The sequence below is a fragment of the Excalfactoria chinensis genome, chromosome 2 (assembly GCF_039878825.1).
Source record: "Excalfactoria chinensis isolate bCotChi1 chromosome 2, bCotChi1.hap2, whole genome shotgun sequence".
In the NCBI taxonomy this organism is placed as follows: Eukaryota; Metazoa; Chordata; class Aves; order Galliformes; family Phasianidae; genus Excalfactoria; species Excalfactoria chinensis.
In genome coordinates this window covers 122,283,004-122,303,286 of record NC_092826.1, presented here as the reverse complement: position 1 = coordinate 122,303,286, position 20,283 = coordinate 122,283,004, and the positions used below count along the sequence as shown (strand labels likewise).

The window sequence follows — 20,283 nt, the reverse complement described above, 5'->3', positions numbered from 1 at the left end:
AGCTCGGTTCTCTGTCAGGTGTTTATCCAGAGTGACTTTACAGCTGTTCTAACTAAAACATATTCTCTGTGAGTTCAGCAGTTTTTTACAGAATCCTAAATGGAATCCTTCCATACAACAACGAGCAAAGCCGGCTAATTATCATTTCTCCTGCTGGGATTGTAGGGTGTCACATCTGAGTCACAGTGGATTTTCCTCTGATGTTTTTTAGAGCTCTTTACAGGTCAACAGAAGTAAAAAATGGCAACAAATAAATGAAAGCTGACATTTATTGAAGTCCATTCCCATTGAATCTGTGCATGTCCTCATCAGTTTTACAGCATGTGAGAGTTTCATAAGCATTGATTTCAATTTACCTTCACAGCTGAATGGGAACAAATTTCTCTTTTTAATGGACATTTACATACTGTACAAGGTGGCAAACTGAAGGCTTTTTTTTCTACTTGCCAGAGATCCATGGATTTCAGAAACTTCATCTCCTAATGTAACTTCAGCCCAGTGCAGAGCAAAGCGTCAGTGCTTCTTAAGTAAAAAAGATGCAAGCAGTGTTTCACCATCAGGATGCATTTTTGGGGCTGGATATTCACTTTTACAGATATTAGGCAGGTATGCTTTATCAAGAGGGGAATGAAGGCAAAATTCAGAATTTTCCTTATCTGAAAATAAGTACAGTGTAAAATATAACCTAGTTTTAGATATTTATTTAAAGGTTTCTAAATCTAAAGTTGCGCTTTTGTCACTAGGAATCTGTGTAAGCTAGAAAGTGATCAAGAATTAGCAAGAGGAATTTAATTCTTTAATACTGCCTAACAAGCACAATGACCCAAGTGCAGTGATGTGGGGGCAGGTATCAGCGGGACAGCAGTTACAGGTACACAGGAAGGCAGTGGATTAAATAATTGTGAATCAAGGAACAACTTTTCCCACCAATTCCTTCTCCTCTGCTTCCCACTGTATAGCTGTGGAGGTGTGATACCATGCACTCATATATCCATACTTGGGTAGGCTGGCATCTTTCCCCATTTCTATATTTGAATTCTCAGACCTTATTTTCTGGTGGTTTTTTTTTCTGATATCTCTGTGGCTCTCTTATATAGCCATCTTCGTGCTCCTGTTTTCTCAGCAGTTCAGGCCCTCTGGAAGCCATCCACCTGCCCTCCAGTTTATAGGCGATCAGAGCCCATCTGTGCCCTTGGGTGTGCTGCCATCCCTCCTTGGCCTGTTGGCTATGGAACACTGTCCTTGAAATGTGGGAAAGACACGTCAGAGTAGATGCTGTAGTAAATAAGCCACATGCAGAGTTACTTGTGGTTATTTCCCATGCCTTTAGCTTTGTACCTCTAGAAAAAAATAAAAGAATTTAAAATTCTTGTGGGTTTTGGAATTATGTCTTTTTTTTTGTTTTTGCTGCCTCCACTCCTTCTGCCCTTTGATGGTGGTGTCCTGACTCGGGTGAGCTGGCTGTCACATGGGGACATCCAGTTCAGTAAGGGCCATTCCTACAAGCTCTCTGTTATGAAGTGCTGTAAAGGTCTTAGTGCTTTTCTACTGGTGTCTAAAATGTGTTTGGCTTGATGAGGACCGGCACTGAGATGCTGTATGTTCCTGAGGACCCCTTGTTGTGACTTGGTGTAGCTGATGGACAGATGAGTGTTGGGCAGAAATGTGCTTTTACAGGCAGTTTATGCTGGCATAAAGCAACTGGATTACAGGCAGGGTGTAATCCCTCACTGTCAGCCAAACATCCCTGTTCGTTTCCTCACCTACAGACTAAGATTAGCCCTGTGGCAGGATCAGCAGCTGCACAACCACTGCATGCAGCACTTGAGGGCAGGCAGCAGCTTTAGCAGCACTGTGAGCTCAGATGGGCGCAAGCCCTTGCAGAACTGGAAGGTCTGTATCCTCACTACTATTGCTTTGAGCTCCAGATCTTGGTTTTAAACAGTACCAGCAGTTTTATTTCCCCTGAATACATACTTAGATATTCCTTATTTTTTTTCCTGTCATCTATTCACTTGGTTACCTAGCTACGGGGTTATAACATTTCTTTAAATCATGTGTTGGGAAGTAATGTCCACTGGCATGGAGTTGAAACATAAAAAGTAATTATGATCTTGCGTACAGAAGATAATAGTTCACGTCCTAATAATCCATTTATCTTGGCTTATCTCAGTGGAAGGCCAAACAAAATATATTGTAGCATTCTTAAACATGGGCAATCATGTCTGCAGTGGCCTTGCATGTTTGAGAGTTATTATGTAGGCTTATACAGGTAAGGTGCTGAGATTTTATTTATTTATTTGTTTGTTTGTTTATTGCTGTAATCATTGCTGTGATACTTGCATTTAATATTTTACAGCAAATTAAGATTCAAAAATATATTCAGGAGATTTTGCATTGTAATTTTTTTTATCTATTATATTTTTCACTTGATTTTGGAAAATTCTGAAGCACGTGCATCTTGGCACTTGTGAGTTTTGTAACGTGGGGAAGATTCATACTACCTTCCCTTGAGAAATATGTCAGTTTGGTGCTGTGATGCTGAACTACATGGAGGTGTCTTAAACTTTGGGAAAGTCTGTAGTCATAATTTTAATTCATTCTCCTGGTACAGGAAACAGCACAAGGTATGACCTCACCCCTGTGGCTGCAGTCAGCGTCCATCTTCTTAACAGTGATGGTACTCCAGTCCCAGTGAATGGCCCCATCTACGTAACAGTGCCTCTGCCAACAAACAGCAACTTGAAGCACAATGCACACGTTCCAGCATGGAGGTTCGACCAAAAATTTGGTAGGTCACATTTAATTATGATTTCCCAGATGGCTTCATTGGTCAGAAACTAGTGTCTCACTAACGTTTATTGTCTTATGCTATGTTACGTGTTAAAGCCTTCACTGGGGTGTACAAAAAAATGTGCTTCCTGTCTGAAAGAAGAAAAGACGGAGTTGTTTTATCCAAGCAATATGTAGTGTTTGTGCTAATATACTTGAGTAGCATTCTGTGCCACTTCCTGACACAAAAAAAAAAAACAACCATAAATGTAACATGTTGCAATTATTAAATGTTTTATGTAAAAACATCCTGAGGGAACTTGATTTCAGGCAGGCTGAGAAACAGAGCTGTATCAGCGCAGCATTGAACTGGAAGTCTGGAGAAATGGAAACTAGTGTTATCTTTGCCACCAGTCAGCTGTTTGGCCTTTGGTCCATCTCTTGTCTCTGTCGCTCAGTTTCCTGTCTGACACAGGAAATACAATAGTGACTTCTTTTCTAAATCCCTTTGAGATTTCACCATCAAGAAGTACGTGTAGGTGAGTTAAAAAACTTTGAGAGGACACAATACCTAATTGGTATAATCATTAAAATTTTACACTGCACAATAACTTTTGCTGTTGTGAGCAGGATTCTCCAGAAATCTGTGTTTTAGTCTCTCGGAGGTTTTTTGTTTGTTTGTTTGCTTGTTTGTTTGTTAAGGGTTTGTTTTTCCATTGGTAGCTAGTATGCTGTGCTGGCCTTCTTTATACCTTCAAAGTGTAAAGGAGCAAGCATTTAAATCTTGTCCTGGTAATTCCACCTCCACGATTATTTCACTGTGCCCTCTGCATTATATACCAGATGATTGTTAAGGAAAAAAGTCAAGAAAAAAGAATGGAAGGTGAGAAAGGCAGAGGATGTGAAGCAGAGACGAAGAAAAAGGACACAGATATGTGGGGTTGTGCAGATAATCAATGGGGCTTTGTCCCTGCAAGGCACAGGTTTTGAGCCAGTTTGTGATCACATCCAGAAGTGGAACAACCAGCCTGAAACCATTGTGCTGGAGGAAGGAGAGGGGAGGGGGGAAGAGGGAGGTGAAAGGGGAAATAATGTTTTTGCTTCCTTCCTGCCTCTGTTTGCTGAAATAGGTGACTTTTTTGAAATAGCATGCCTGATAAATCACTTGTCAGGAATTGCTTGTATTAGGGAGCAGGGCAGTAGGATTTAATAAAGAGTAGTTCTGAATACAGTACAAAAATGAGCAGTAGAAAAAGCGTGTGATAAATGGATTCAGAGTTTCCCTCAACAGCAGAAGCATTGGTTTTCTTGCGGTGCCCTGGCAGTGCATTTCACTTACCTTCTGCTTGACACTGATTTTGATTTGTGATTTTAGAAAGTAGTTTATTTTCCCTTGTCAAAGACAAGACTGGTAAGACTGGCTCACGTTTACTTTCTCCACAAGAAACAGTCCATCCCTAATCCTTCCTGCCAGCTGTGTTACATCTGAAGCCTGCCTCACTGCAAGTTACTCGCTGATGGTCAAAACACTCTGATTTTGATTATGGAGCTTTCTCATTTACAGCCAAATTTCCATGCCCCTGCAGTGGGCCACAAAAGCTCTCTCTTAGTATTGAGGACGTATTTTACTGTTACATATAAAGAGCTAGTTGCCCTGCTGTGTGCAGTGTATGTTATGTAGTATAGATCAATATGGGTTAATTAATTACTGCTGCAGCTTGAGGCTCCTGGTCTAGACACAAGTTCATGACAGACTGACGGATCACTTGTGTTGTAGGGAGGAGAAGGCATGACGACTACTCAAGTTTTTTGTCAGGCCACTTAACTTCACACACTCATGGAGAGGAAGGTACTGAAGACATTATCCGTAGGCTCCAGCTCAGACTTCAGCCGAAGTAAGCATCTTTCCATGCAACCAAAGACGGTGAACAAAGACTTACTTAAGCCCTGATTGCAGCATGCCAGTTCTAGCAGAATTTTGGCCACATCCCAACCAATTTGAATTAGAACAGACTAATTTAATAAGTAGAGCAGCTACTCTGTCTTGTATGGGCTGCATTAGCACCCTAAGGGCTGTCAAACTAGCCATATGTAGCACTGACAGGGGGGTACCCAGTCATTCTCTGTGCCTGTTGTGCTAGGAATCTGAAGGGAGGAGGTTGGATTGTGACTGGGATGGCCTCACACTGGAGAAATGCTTACCAGGCAAGTAAGTTGTTGTAACCCTTTTGCACTGCCAGCTCTGTGCCTTGTCAGGATAGGCCCTCTAACCTTATTATTCTGATTTTTGTCTTTAATTTCAGGAGCTGTTTTTTTCAGAGCTAATTACGTTGTGGTCTGTCCTTAATAGCTTTTCAGCGGCTTAAATTTTCACACTTGTATCTGAAAGTTGAGCAAATGCCAGAGATGGAAAACCATGAATGTATTACCAGACAATAATGCAGTGCTTCTCTCTGGCGTACTTGCAGTACAGTGGGCGTTTGTTCGTGCAAGCCATTGTTTTTGTTCAGAATCCATGTGGTTGTCATCATTACTGTATCAAGTATAATTTCTGCTCTAAAAAGCAGATTTTTTTTTTCACTTTTAAGGGAAGGGAATAGAGAAGGGACAGAAGTAATAGAAATGTGTCTGAATTCTTATAATCACATGCGTTCTGCTGAGCTCATGGTGCACTGACATAAATGCCATGGTGTCTGACTGGAAGCGCAGGGGTTTTCTACAGAGTTTCTACAGAAACTATGTGTACTTTTCGTATTACAGCAGCTAAATATAATTAATAGCTTCTTAGGATGTTTGCCATAAACAATCTGAATTGTCATTCCCAGTTTCACTCTTTGAGAAAGAGCTAGAGAGAGAAAGGCTTGAGGCTGAGGCTGTCTCCACTGGCACTGGTGAAACAGCCAGAAGAAGCAGGCTGACATCAAAATAAGACAAGCTGCTGCATTTACTTTATGCTGTTCCAAATGAGATGTTTCATTACAAAACAAACTTATTGCCTAGCAATGCCTTGTGTGCATAGCGGGAATTAAAGCAGTATTACCTTTTTAATAATGGATGACATAAACAGCAACTAACTATGCTGTGAAGAAGTTTTAGGATAAATAAACGCATCCAGCCTTGTTGGTGTGTTGGAGGTACTCTGCCACTTGGTTGCAAAGCTTAGTGTTGGTAATGCCAAGCATAGGTGCACTGATGTTGTGAAAACATACACTAAAACAGAACCTCATCTTTCTGCACTGTGATACACTCCTCACTCTCACTCTTATTCCATGCAGCCCTGGAAGAGTGCTTTTATTTCATCATTCACAAAGTTTTGAATGGAAGAGATGCAGATTCTCATTTTCATCATTAGAATTGCTCAGTGAGGCTTTTGTTTTTCATTTTCTTAATGCTGTTTTATCTCGCTCAAGATCTGAAGGAGTTGAATTATTTTTTCTTTATCCATAAACAGATAGTTGGAATTGTGACTTTGTCCCTGTACGTTTGCCTTGATGTCAGTAGGATTTACAGCAGTGTGATTAGTCTCTTTGTTCCTGGGCACAAAATTGTTGTCCAGAACTTCCTTCTAGCTTTGTCCATTTGTTAGTACTGAAGTGAACACCACAGATCTGAGTAGGAATGAAAGTTGGTACCTCCTGCATGTTTTCCAGCTCCCACCAGCTGGGCTGTGTAACACAGCAATTGTTCAGCTGTGTTCTCCTCTGTCACCATTTGAACAGTTCTTGTTTTATGCTGAGGTGCCCCTTTTCATGTGAAACAGTGAGCAGCACTACAAGACTCTTCGTTTTAAGTTCTCAGTTTCATGCTATGTGGCATAGAGTCATTATGTTGCCTGTAGACTAGCAGGTGTATGTCTGGAGCTGTAGGAAGGACTTCAAAATATTAGCAAATATTGCCGAGCATGTAATGCAGAAATGGCATTTATTGTTCTTCAGTAACAACACCGATGCATCTGGTTGTTTCTTAATCCCACCAAGAATACAGGACAATATTTTCAACATTGTTTTCAACAGTGGACTCAAAGGACTCTTGGCATGAAGGGGTTAAACCTCCATCCTTTGTCTCCACCCTCCTTAAAATGTGTTCCTTTTTGTGTACTAGCTGTAAGGGAAGTAGAGAATAGTATTTGTCTGTTCCTGCTCTTCCCTGAACTCTTGGTGTACGTCTTCGACATGACCTGGTTGTGTTTAAGCTTCTTCATGGAGGAGGAGGTTTTCCCCAGTGCCTGAAAAGCTCGACCATGTTTTATGTTAAGTGATTACAGAATGTGGAGAACAGTATCTTAGGGAGCTCTTGCTATAGCTTTGTAAAGAACAACACCTCATGTACTCTTGCTGTGCTTTGTCAGGAGTTTCTGACTGCATTTAATGTCGTAATAGATGACTAAATACATTGGAAAGTCTAATATTTATGTTTTCTGGGTGACGTACTGCTTTCAGTGGTAACATTTCCATTGATTTTTGTAGAGTCAAAATTTCCTGCTTGTTCCTCAGCAAAAAGAAGATATTTTCTGTGCTCTAAAGAAGTTGCAAGAATATGCATATGTGTAAACACTGTCAGTACCTTTAGACTGGAATATGGTTTTGCTGCATTTCATGTAGGCGAAGTGATGCTTGCTTTTTGCTTGTAGCACTCATAGGGAAGAGGAACAGCTACAGTCAGGGAGAAAATGTGAGCATCTGTACACCTACCTGTCTATTATTTGTAAATTAGATGGCTCATAAAGGTCTCTGATTTAAATTTCCCATTGGTTGTAAAAGGAATCGTCCCAAAGAGCAGAATGACTTGCATTTTCATAGCTTAAAAATGAAATGCGTTCCTTTTTGTTGTAGATTGAGTTAACTTCTCATTGCCACCACATTCATACACTGCACAACAGACATAAGATAATTTAACAGAAATGTGTGCAGTCTGTTGCTTGGTGGGATATCTGATGCTGGGCATGAGAACACACTCTGAACTGGGCTTGGATGGGCTGCATTTGAACTACATACAGCTGCTAATGCCATCTGTGACTTCATGAGCTCTCTTAGTGGGTTCTGCTGGTTTTGCTACGTGAGAAATGTGCATAACTCCATTACTGTAATTGGCTTTTGTGTTGTCCTGAGCCCCACCAAAAAAATGCATTATTGTATGAACACAGTGAGCGTGTTCCCTGCCCCGAGAAGTCAGGATTTAATACAAGCAGTATAACCAGATCCAGAACGTTTGGTTCTAGATCATATTCACTGATAACAGAGATCCACTTGCAGTCTGCAAGGAAAAAACTAAGCCTTCACAGAGTAGGTATTTATACCGTTTGCATGGTGTACAAGTTCCCTGACAATCTGATTTTGAATTCCTATCTCAACTGTCAAGGTTTGATTATTCTTAAAAACTAAATCCACCGAGGAATACAGATTTTTAACTAACTGCTTTCAAAGAACTTTGTATCTCATGTGTTGCCATAGAAATGGCAGCTACCAAACCCTGCTTTACACCATATATGGTGCCTACAGAGTAGGTGCAGATATAATTACAGAGTAGTGGAGAGAGCTCAGCAGCGAAAGGAAAAGCAGCTCTTCCCCCAGTGCTTCGCAGCTTTGCTCACTGAGGTATGTTCTCACTATCCTGGGCCTTCTGGAGAGGTGCAGTTGAGTTTGTTCGTTGATGTGTTCATTGTTTTTAAAATGAATGTTGTATTTTTAAATGTACAAGTGATGCAAATGGATTATTTGATCCTCTTCCCACCTCTTGTACAGTCTGTGCTGTGTGAGAGGTGGCAAACAGGGACTGGTGGCAAAGCAGATGTGATGTGGCATTTTGTGGTGATGAAGCAGACACTGAAAGAATCGCGTTGGTGCCAAAATTTGGTAGATGCAAATAATCAACCTCTGTGTTGTCAAGGAAATAAAACTTGAAGCAAATAGCATTGCTTCTGGGAACAGGTTTTAATAGTGGACATTGTATCATATAGATGGCCCTGTAGCTCCACCTATAGAAGTCATGCAGTAGAAGGTGGGACAAGAAAGACATCAAAACTCATGTAGTGGAGAACAGCAGTTGTACAAGTGAGCAATCTTGAGCTGGAGAGGAACTGAAATAGTGGCAGGAGTGCACAGAGCATGAGGGAACATCAGAAGAGTCTCAGTGGGACTGGAAGAAGCTGAGGAAGATGTGGGACAGCCCTCCTCTGCAGGCTGGGGATGGCAAACCAAATCTGAATGTGCTTCTGCCTCCACTGACAGCCTGAGAACGTGAGTGTGAGGTGAGGCTGAGTGAAGGAAAAGGTATGCGGTGTTTTGAATTGACTCATCCTTGTTTCTTACTTGTTTCAGTAATTTTGTCAGTAACTGACTGAAAGTGATTAATAATGTGAGAAAGTGAGAACTAAAGGCAGTGTCTTTCAGGTACAGCATTGGTCTAGGATGGTGGTCTGGCAAACATAACCAAGCTTTCCCTTTTGGAATACAATATTTAAGCAATAATTATGTATAGGAATAATTTCACTTAATAAATCACTTCTGTTCTGGCATTCTGGAAGGAAGTATGGCAGGGACCAAAACACTTCCAGCAGTTCCCTGTGCAGTGTGCCCTGCCTTCTGCACAGACACAGTGAGAATTATGAAATAACTGCATGTTCTTTTGTTAAATACTTGACAGGTGATTTAATGGAAAAATTAGTAGAGGTTGCAAAAACTACGAAGCTTCTCAGCCATTAGTTAACAAATTGAACTGTTAGGCTTTGCAAAAATCTCCCAGATATGTTAAAAGTGTATGTTTTCTTTACACCAAATAAAGATGGTGTTGCTAAATCAACAGCAGGACTGAGCCATGGAAGGCTTGCGTTACAAATTCTGTAGCAGTGGAAGAATAACGAAGGTATGAGCTTAGAGCAGGGACGTTTATGTTTTGATGTTGCCTAGCAACTCCAAAAACAAAATTGTAATATTAACTGAAATACTGAGAATTTTTAAGCTCATGTGTATTGGGGGGGGGGGGGGAAGAAGGAGAGTAATCTCTACCGATAGTCAGGAATGAAATGTTCATCCTGCTTCCTTGATTTTTAGCTTCTTAGAAGAAGAACAAAAGTAAAACCAAAAAAAACCCCTCCTTTTGTAGTTAAACTTGTTATGCAGATGCAGACTAGAGGTGATCTTCTGTCAGAAAAAGAAACATGATAAGCAGCTTTCAGCCGGTAGAATGAAAAGCTACAATTTATGAATGTCAGAACGTACTTCAAGAAATTGTTTTCACAAACTTGACCTTGATTAACTCCCCGTAATAACATTGCCATTGGAAGTGTCTAAATCAATTACTTCTAGAAACACTGGTAGTGTGTTCTGAATACCCTTTGCAGTCCCGCAGTCAGCCTGATAATAACCTGGTTCATTCCTTTGACACATACACCTCCCTTTCACTGTGAATCTTTGCTTAAGGAGGGCGTTTCTACCAGACAGCTCAGACGTCACAGAAGGGATCCATGCTGAAAGAAAACCGCTTCTCATTAACAAATGTTTAAAACATCTATTAAATAGAACTGTTAAAAGCATCTGTGTTTTCTTTCCAAAAATCCTTTATCCGTGGAAGGTAATCTTGTGAATAAAAATGAATTTATATAATGGGATTATGCTTAATTTGCTCTCTATTGGCTAATTAAATCTTCCGATTTGTCAAACCTCTTGGAGGGCAATAATTTGTGCTGTAAGTGGCACGGTTTCGGTTCCCTGCTTGATACCTTTCGGTGTGAGTGGCTGATCCCATCAGCAAGCTGTTTAAAAGCAACAAAATAAAAAAGCTAATGGTATTCTGTCAGTGGAAGAGCCTCCAAACAAACGCTTACATGGAAAAGTAATTTATGGAAAAGAAACCATAGCTACCGTAAATTTAAACACCGGTGTTATTCAGACTTTATGACTGTCCTTAGGAGGAACTGCTGACTACAGCACACTCTGTCATTTACCAGAATCGTTTCGATCACTGATAGGAAGAGCACACAATCAAAGTAAGGAGAAGTCAGCAGTAATGATCTGGAAGGCTGAGTCGGTCAGCTTAGTAAGTTTAATACGAAGCAAGCAATGCTACGCATTCTCCCAGAGGGCTGAGTTCTGTGCTCTGATGCCAGTGTGCAAATTCCCATTGAAGACAGCACACAGGGCTAAGAGGGGCATTTGTCTCCTTTTATTCTTGACTTTAATGGGAGTCACATGTGTCTCTCTAGAGCAGATGGCCTTGTGTGGCAGTTCTGCCTGCATTAAGCACAGTCCTGTGTCACCTAAGCCAATAGGAAGTTTGCCATTTACTTGAGATGGAGCAGTGTGTGATTATCTGCGTGCACGGTCACACACATGGAAGCCAGAGGGGCGTATGTTTCCATGGATTTCACTACAGATTAATGTAAAATAATAGGGTTGAGCTTTAAATCTATGAAAGTAGTGTCTTGTTCAGAGGAATCGTGCATCTAGACTACAAAAGCAGACCCATTCGTGCTGTCAGGAGCCAGCAAGCTGTCACATTGAACAGAGTCTTTGAAGACAATAGGACATCTCTTTTCTGGGCAGCCTGGCTGTACGTGCAGTGACCTGATTGCGTAAAGAAACAGTCCAGAAGAGCTTTTCTGTAAAGGAGTTTCTGCAATAGCTGCCTGTCTAGGGACTCTCTTTGCTGAAAGCACTGGTGTACAATCTTATTTGGAAGTAAGCTAAATTAAAGTATGAAAAGGCATTTTTTTAATGCATTGTATGTTAAAATGGAGATCTAATATAAAAACCTTCTGATGATAAGGCTACTCTGGATGGGAGCCTCTTGCTCCCATTGGAAAGTGGTCTGAGCCAAATACAAGAATCAAAGTTGCTGCAAAGTAATGCTTATCTCTGGCAGAACCTTTTTCTCTTCAGCCTCTCTCTGATATTTGGGTATTTTTTCAGCCAGAAGGATATCAGCTTTATTTATTTATTTATTTTTAATTTGTATTTCTATTAAAGTTCTCTCATTTTGAAGGCTCTGGGGAGACCTCATTGTGGCCTTCCAGTTCTTGAAGGGAGAGTATAAACAGGAGGAAGAACAACTGTTAATGAGGGGTGGACAGTGTTAGGACAATGGGGAATGGTTTTAAACTGAGACAGAAGGAAGTTTGGGTGAGATATTAGAAGGACATTTTTCACACAGAGGGTGGTGACGCGCTGGAACAGGTTGCCCAAGGAGGTTGTGGATGCCCCATCCCTGGAGTTGTTCAAGGTCAGGCTGGATGTGGCTCTGGGCAGCCTGGTCTGGTGGCTGGCAACCCTGCAAGTAGCAGGGGCATTGAAACTGGTTGATGACTGTGGTCCTTTTCAACCCAGGCCATTCTGTGATAAAGGGATTATGCTTTATCTGCATTTATACTGATTTTAACTCTTATATATATTATATAATAAATATATAATAATATATAATATATATAATATATAATATATATATATTTGTGAGGGAAGAGTTAAAATCAATAAACCTAACTTCTCTGTTCTCCCCCTACCATTGGTTTGAGCCAACAGACAGCTCCTCTGACTTGAGTCCTGGATCAGCGTGTTGGCTACAGTGAGCGGTAATAGAGGAAAAAGTGGAAGAGAAATGTAAAAATGATCTATAAGGAGGAATGTGTCTATATATAGAAATTTTCCATGGAGCACCAGACACTCTTTAAGAATTGATGGCAAGTTGGCCCAAGGCATGCAGTGCTGACAAGCCGTGCTAAACTTGCTCTTTCTGCTCCAAAGATACATTGGTATGTTTTCTTTGGAACCACAGAATCAATCTTGAACAAAAATGATCAGTTCCATTACGTCCAGTCATTTGTATTGTTTTTTGTTTATAAGCACATATTGCTTACTACTCAACAGCTGCTACAAATTGCATTTAACTGAGCAAGCAGTGGAGCTAATCCGCTGTTCTGACTTGTGGGGGAAAAGGAAGTAGATGGTATAGGATGTTTGGAGAATAGTGAATTAAAATGTCCTAACACTTAGCCATGCAGGAAGATAAGTCCTCTCTTTCCTCCTAAATGTTTCTGCTTAGCTCTGGCAACTGCAGTCCCACGTCTACAGAAGAGATGAATACAGTTCTCTTTGCAAGCCAGTGGGTCGGAGAGGACAAAATGGAAGTTCTTGATTCTCTGCCACTCAGTTTTCACTCTTGCATACCAGAAAGTACAGGAGGACACAGAGGACAGTTAGCTGTGCTTCTGGAGAAGGAGAACATTGTGTTTCCTGCTGCAAGGAAGAATCCAGGATTCAGTAAGGAATTCATCCTTGTCACTGCAAAGCAGTGAATGGTTGCTTCCTTCAGAGCAGCTTGAAATGCATAGCTAGTAAGTACAGTGTGATTGCCTTTGGCTTGGTAGAAGGTACAAAGTTAGCCATTATGATGAGGTATTGCACGTGGAGAGTTACAAGAACAGTGCTTGGTGTTTACTGATAGCTGAAAAGTGACCAGGATATTAGAAACCTATGAAGGATGAAATAGGAGAGAGACCTGGAAATGCCCTGAGGGACCTGCAGAATACTGCAGAATACCGAAAGTCATTTCCCTGCAGTGATACTATGTTGGCTTTCAGCTATTTGATCATACAAGGAACAGCACAGCGCAGCACATACAGAAACAATACAGTGTTTCAGCTGCTTCCATTCAAACTTGTTCAGCTGCTGTCGTTGTGAAGGATGGAGTTCCTCACTTTCCTCATCCTACCACCTGAGAGGATGCTCTTTTATTAGTGAACCACAGGTGAGAGATGGCAGAAGCATGAGGCGAGCTTATCAGCAAACCATTGTACAAGGAAGGTATTAAGAATGGCAGATGATGAAATAGTTTCCCTGTGTCCCCCAGGAGCCCACCCTTGGCATTGCCCTGGTGAGGGAAGTTATGTCAGTGCCATGTAAAAAATACATTTCTTATGGCTGTCCTTACATACTGACCTGTAGGGGATGGTCAGTAGAAACCTTGTACCTCTTGTCTGAGGGTGCCCAGTTGTCACAGGTTACCCTAAAATCTACCGGCACCCATGACAGGGGTATAGACGGCCTGCAGGGCCGCTATCCCAAAAGGAAAAGAAAACAGGGAAAGAGAAAATAAATACAGCGGCAGCGATCTAAGGAGGCACACTATTTTACTAAATACTATATCGGAATACAGAATAACACAATATAATGCAATATAATTGGAATTAAGGCTAACAAATCAAGTAAAATAAGAGAGAGTGAGTCCCGAAACCGAGAGGCCTACTGTAACTCTAGGCGAAACGGCTGGAACGCTTCCACACACTCCCCCATGGCTGGCAGGATCCGAGAGAACGAGTCCAGCACTGAAGTGAGATTATATAGTCCTGGTCATATGACTGACCGTGGTGCTCCCTGGGACATGTAGTCTTCTTTCTGTGAGCAGCAGATTCGTCAAAATTATCTATGCTTAACATGATGTTATGATGTGGAATACTGATAGCAAAATTGCAACATTGCAAAACCATGACATTCCACCCCTTATTCTACATCATTACATTATGCTTATTACACACACACACACATATATAGTTGTGAGCAATCAGCAACCTTATTTTCTTAACAACTTATATCTATTTCATGCAAATCCCTAAGCTGAAAATAAAACTCCGTAACTTAACACACTATTATTTGCTAAGTCGAGGAAATGGCAAAACTGCCAGAAAGAGGAACATGGTGGAGGGAAGAAAGGGAGAAAGGCAGCACTAGCAGGGCGTCCCCCACGTCGAGGTGCACTCATCCTTTCCCTAAGCTACAGGGCCACTGCACAGAGGACTTCTTGGGACTGTCCTCCTCTGTCTCCATCACTGGATGTCAGGGCAGGAGCCCAGAGCATAAGCAGAGGGGAGAAGCAGACCAGCATCACTGCTGGTGGTATGGCCATCCTCCAAGTCATCCATTCCCTTCAGTGGAACAGAAGCATCAAGGAGAGGCTCAGCAAGAAACTCCCCAGCAGGTGATCACAGTATCACAGTATGGTGCAAGTTGGAAGGGACCTTAGAGATCATTGAGTCCAACTCCCGGGATTCGAGCCTTCTGTGTAGCAGAGCGGCACTTCTACCACTTGCGCCACAGGGAATTTGAACCCGGGCCTCCGGTGTTGCAAGCGGCAGTTCTACCACCGCGCCACCGGGGCACACGATTGTGCCAGCAGCTTCACATCCTGGCCTGGAGAGTCCAGCTCCAAACCCTCATAGGGGAACAGCGAACTCAGGCCTCGTGGCTGCAGGATGACCCCCCTCACTGCGGGGTGGCTCACTTGGCACATCCACACCATCCTCACCATGGTCTTCTGCTTCTTGCCCAGGTGACAGGGATAGGAGTGGAACTGCTGGGGCGGTGTCTGGAGTACCATGCCTCCATAAAACTTGCTTCTCCAGTCCTAATATGGTATTTCAGGCGATAGCATGGGGTACTGGTACTGCGTATGTTTCGAGCCACCCAGTGGTTGCCTCCACCATGGTGAGCACATAACAGTTACCATTGCGAGATCATGGCAAGGTGATATAATCAACCTACCATGCCTCCCCATATTTATGCTTTTGCCATTGCCCTTCCCCCCAAAAAGGTTTCCTCCTCTCGGCTTGTTTAATTATGGTGCATATTTCACAGTCATGAATGACCTGAGCAATAGCATGCATAATTAAGTCCACCCCTCGGTCTCTGGACCACTTATATGTTGCATCTCTTGCTTGATGGCCCGAGGTCTCATGGGCCCATCAAGCTAGGAATAATTCAGTCTTGTTCTGCCAGTCTAAGTCTATTTGAGCCACCTCAGTTTTGGCAGCTCGATCAACCTGATGGTTATTTTAATGTTCTTCAGTAGCCTTACTCTTAGGCATGTGAGCATCTACATGGTGCACCTTTACAACGTTTCTTATTTGGGCAGCAATGTTTTTCCACAGTTCAGCAGCCCAAATAGGTTTACCTCTTCGTTGCCAGTTGTCTTGTTCCCACTGCTGCAACCACCCCCATAAGGCATTTGCCACCATCCATGAATCAGTATAAAGATGAAGCATTGGCCACCTTTCCTGTTCAGCCACATCGAAGGCCACCCCTCATGCCAGACGGCCGGGCCTCCAGTGGGCTGGATGGGGGGCAGTGCAGTTCTCCTGCCCCATGGCCATAGCGGTGGGCGCCTGCTCAGCCTGGAAGCGCACCAACCCCTTCCAGATATGGAACAGACCCACCGGGAGAGCCGAGACCGGTACTGTCCACTTGGGGTTGCGCTGCTCCGCTACAGGCTGCCTCGTCTGGGCTCGGGAAGGAGCCTTGCTCTGACCGGAGGTTGTTACACTCGGACCGGAGGGCGTCGTGCTCGGACCGGAGGGCGTCGTGCTCGGACTGGAGAGTGTTGCACTTGGACTGGAGAGTGTCATGTCCAGACTGGAGGGTGTCACACTCGGACTGGAGAGTGTTACGCTCGGACTGAAGGGCATCTCGCTCAGACTGAAGGGCGTCTCTCACAGACTGGGGTGCGTCTTGCCTGGACCAGAAAGCATCAAGTTCAGACCGGAGGGTGTCACGCTGATATAGGAGGTCATTTCTCTCAGCTCTGAGACTCTCCATCTCAGCTCTGAGACTCTCTCTCTCAGCTTCAAAAACTTTTTCCCTCTCTGCCTTTTCAGCTCTGAGACTCTCTCTCTCAGCTTCAAAAACTTTTTCCATCTCTGGAATGGTATTGAATAAGGCCTGATAAGCATTAGCCAGGCCCCAAATTATTTGTGCCTCCTGAGATCTGCCTGTGCCGCAACATTCCTGCCTCAAATATGCGATCAAGCTCTCAGGATTCTTCAAGTGTTCAGGAGTAAAGTTCCATGACACTGAAGATGTCTGACTTTTTAAAGTCTCCTCAAAGCCTCTCCACACTCCCTGCCACTCAGTATTCTCTGGTTCTGGGGAAGACTTCCTCAGAATGTTATAAATCCAGATACTGAGTGAGATTAATAAAATAACCAACAGTATGTTCAGGGAAATTAACAGTGTGGTCAAATGGGCATTCAAAAACTGCATAATGGATTCAGGAAAGGGACAAGGAGCATGCAGTCCCCTGAAAAGCACTTTTACAAGCAGTTTTAACAGAGCACACATTTTTTTTCCTCTCTTCTATAACGAGATAGCAGAGCTAAAAGTTTACAAAATATTCTGGGGTATTGGCCGTCCGCCTGGACTTTCAAGGTCAAGCTCCCAGGTGCAGAAACGTAAACTTTAGATAGCTCCTTAACGAAAAAAAAACTCGTAGCTCTGTAAAAAACTAAAAGGACAGCAGGAAAAACAGCAGCTTTTGCAGTTTTTGCCCACTTTTGCCCAAATTATGCCCACTTTTGCTGGCAATCTGCCCGCATTCTCCACCAATTATGTCACAGGTTACCCTAAAATCTACCGGCACCCATGACAGGGGTATAGACGGCCTGCAGGGCCGCTATCCCAAAAGGAAAAGAAAACAGGGAAAGAGAAAATAAATACAGCGGCAGCGATCTAAGGAGGCACACTATTTTACTAAATACTATATCGGAATACAGAATAACACAATATAATGCAATATAATTGGAATTAAGGCTAACAAATCAAGTAAAATAAGAGAGAGTGAGTCCCGAAACCGAGAGGCCTACTGTAACTCTAGGCGAAACGGCTGGAACGCTCCCACACACTCCCCCATGGCTGGCAGGATCCGAGAGAACGAGTCCAGCACTGAAGTGAGATTATATAGTCCTGGTCATATGACTGACCGTGGTGCTCCCTGGGACATGTAGTCTTCTTTCTGTGAGCAGCAGATTCGTCAAAATTATCTATGCTTAACATGATGTTATGATGTGGAATACTGATAGCAAAATTACAACATTGCAAAACCATGACACCAGTACTGGATGCCTCTCTTAGGTTTTTAAAACCTAGTTATGTACAGCAGAGGGATGCAACTAGTTTTCTCACAAGTGTTATAACAACCATTACATTCCCTTGAGTGTATCCAGTGGTTAACAGAAACAAGTGATCTAAGTGAGCAGAAGACAAACATGAAACCCAACTGACCTTGTGCAGTCGACTTTGTTGTTTCCATTGCAAATACCGGGATTCTTTTTGTTTCTAAAATATGAGCAATCCGAGCTGCTGCTGCTTTGGCAGGATGGCAGCTGAGCTCTGCTCCCTGTGATAAGAGTGCAGCCTGTGATAGCTCCTTGATCGCTGCATTATGCAGGCAGGGTATTACTGAGCAAAAGACTTTAAAGAGGTATTACAGGGATTCCATTTGTTGGAACTCTGTGTGAGTAAGGCAAGCTGGACACCAGTTCCCCCTAGTGAAGAAATCGGTAATAGCCTCTGAGGTGACTAAAAATGCACTGCAAAGATAGTGAACCTTGCAGTGCTATGCATGTATGTGTTTTGTTTGTGTGTGAGATGGTAAAAGAAGTGGAGGTAGCACAGTGCATTCATCAGCTGGGTCCTTCCATTCTTCTTTTCAGTCTGAACTTTTGAATCCCTTAATGTCTGTTCTGCATAGCTGTGCCTTTGAACAGTTGGTGCCTGTTCTCTGTGTCTGGAGTAGCAGTTTCCTCAGTATCTCAGTCTGGATTATTTGCTGCACAGAATTTATGGGGGGTCGGGGGTGGAATGAAGTTGATTTTTAGAGGCGTTTTCTTCCCAAATGGCATTTAAGCATGAGATAGAAGTGACTCTATGGGCTGTTTTCAGCTGTGGTTCAGGGCTGTTGGTATGACACATTCTGTAACAGCACACTGGTAGAAGATCTGCAGGGAAAGTTGCCATCCAGGGGGAGAACATGAATTCATCTTCCTGGTGTTTCCATAAAACTCCACGAACAAATGTGGATGATTCACTTCTGTTCTTGGTAAAGACATGGTTGCATTGCACTGATACAGTGTTTATGGATGCCGTATAAACCAAACTGCATACAGCTTTTGGTCTCTTGCATGACTTTCTGGATGAAGGAACGAGTCATTCCTACTGTGTACAGACTGAAAATGATACTTGAGAAACAGAAGATGGTCGGTAATTTCTTTGTCCTGCTGGCCACAGATTCGGCTTGGTTTCAAATACAGAATCACTGTGTGGCAGTGGTAGTCACATAGATCTAGAAATGCTCTTAAATGCATGTTTTTCTAACAGCCTCTCACTGTGTTCAGATGGGTTCAGATCTTTAGAGGTGTACTTACATAGGACAAATCAGTAGCAGAGAAGAAATAATCAGAAGAGCCATTCTCATACGTACAGGGTTTGCACAGACGGTAATCCAGGAAACATGGAGTTCCAGGCAGGAGATTACTTAAAGGAAAAGTGATTGTGACTGTAAGATGCAGCTTGTCTTTACAGCAGGTGTTTGAAGCTGAGTAAGGTAAAGGCACTGCTTTCCTGTCAGACAGCAGTACAGAGCTGATGATACAGAAGTGCTGAGGCACTGGTTCCCTGCATGCAGATTAGCTGTAGTGGTAGTGGCCACCAAAGCATGCAGAGAACCTCCTTATCTCAGTTGCATTAATATCATGAGTGCAGTGATTACTGATGATGCCAAGCCAGGGCTGCTGCTTTGGGAAATGCCTCAGATCTTTCCTACACTCACTCCTCTTTTCTTGCAGCTGGGGTAACTTGTCACACAGACCCATGTGGGTAGTTTGTCTGTTACCTGCAGTCTGATTCTTTAACTCACAGCAGTGCACACTATAACATTCCTGTGTTGCTTTCAAGGAGAAAAAAGATGGCAGCAGTCTACAAGCCATAATGGAAGTTTAATATCACAGAACTATAGTGTCCAAAGTCAGAAGGGACCCACAAGGATTGAGTCCAACCCCTGACTCCACACAGAAGCACCCAAAACTCCAACCTAATGGCTAAGAGTGCTGTCCAAACACTCCTTCAACTCTTGCGCTTTGTCCCAGTGTCCAGAGTGATTCTTTCTCTCATTGCCCCAGGATCAGAGGTCTTAATCAATTGCAAAAAGAGATTAATGACTGATTTTGTCATAAAGTTTATTGTAGCTCAATTATTGGAGCATAATTTAACTCAACTAGTACAGGTTTTCAGTCTGGATCATTTAAGAGATTTGTTAACTTGAACACACTGCTTGAAACCTGTCTGCTATATTAATCATGATGTTTAATCGTTTGCTGATTCTAAAAATTCCATTGTATTTCCTTTGAGAAACATATTTTAGATAACTCATCATCCATTACCAAGCAAACAGTATTCTCCAATGTATACACACTTGGAATGACTAACATCACCGAATCAAAGCAGTGAAACCTAGTTTTACATATCCTGGAAGTGCCATGCATAAGCCTGCTTTCAGTAGAGGAAAACTGGCATTCTGGGGAGGACTTTTCTTTAGTCTTTCCATCTCTTGATCTCTGGCCAGTGCACAAAATAGAAAGGTGGTGTGCAGAACTCACGCGTGGTCCAAGAGGTGTGCTGTCTCTTGGCAGAGTTTTTATATGTGCTGTTTACATATAGTCAGCTCCAGGAATGTAATTCTTGAAGGAAGTGGAATCTA

At 42.6% G+C, this 20,283-nt stretch overlaps 1 protein-coding gene across 2 annotated transcripts in view; it reads left to right on the top strand.

Annotated features, from left to right (window-relative positions):
* The window catches only part of FAM171A1 (family with sequence similarity 171 member A1), an 86,773-nt gene that overhangs the window by 59,992 nt on the left and 6,498 nt on the right, over positions 1–20,283 (top strand). For both annotated transcript variants that reach the window (XM_072328677.1, XM_072328676.1), the window contains one exon: positions 2,615–2,791. In XM_072328677.1, coding sequence (XP_072184778.1) covers positions 2,615–2,791 — 177 coding nt within the window. The remainder of the gene's footprint in view (positions 1–2,614; positions 2,792–20,283) is intronic.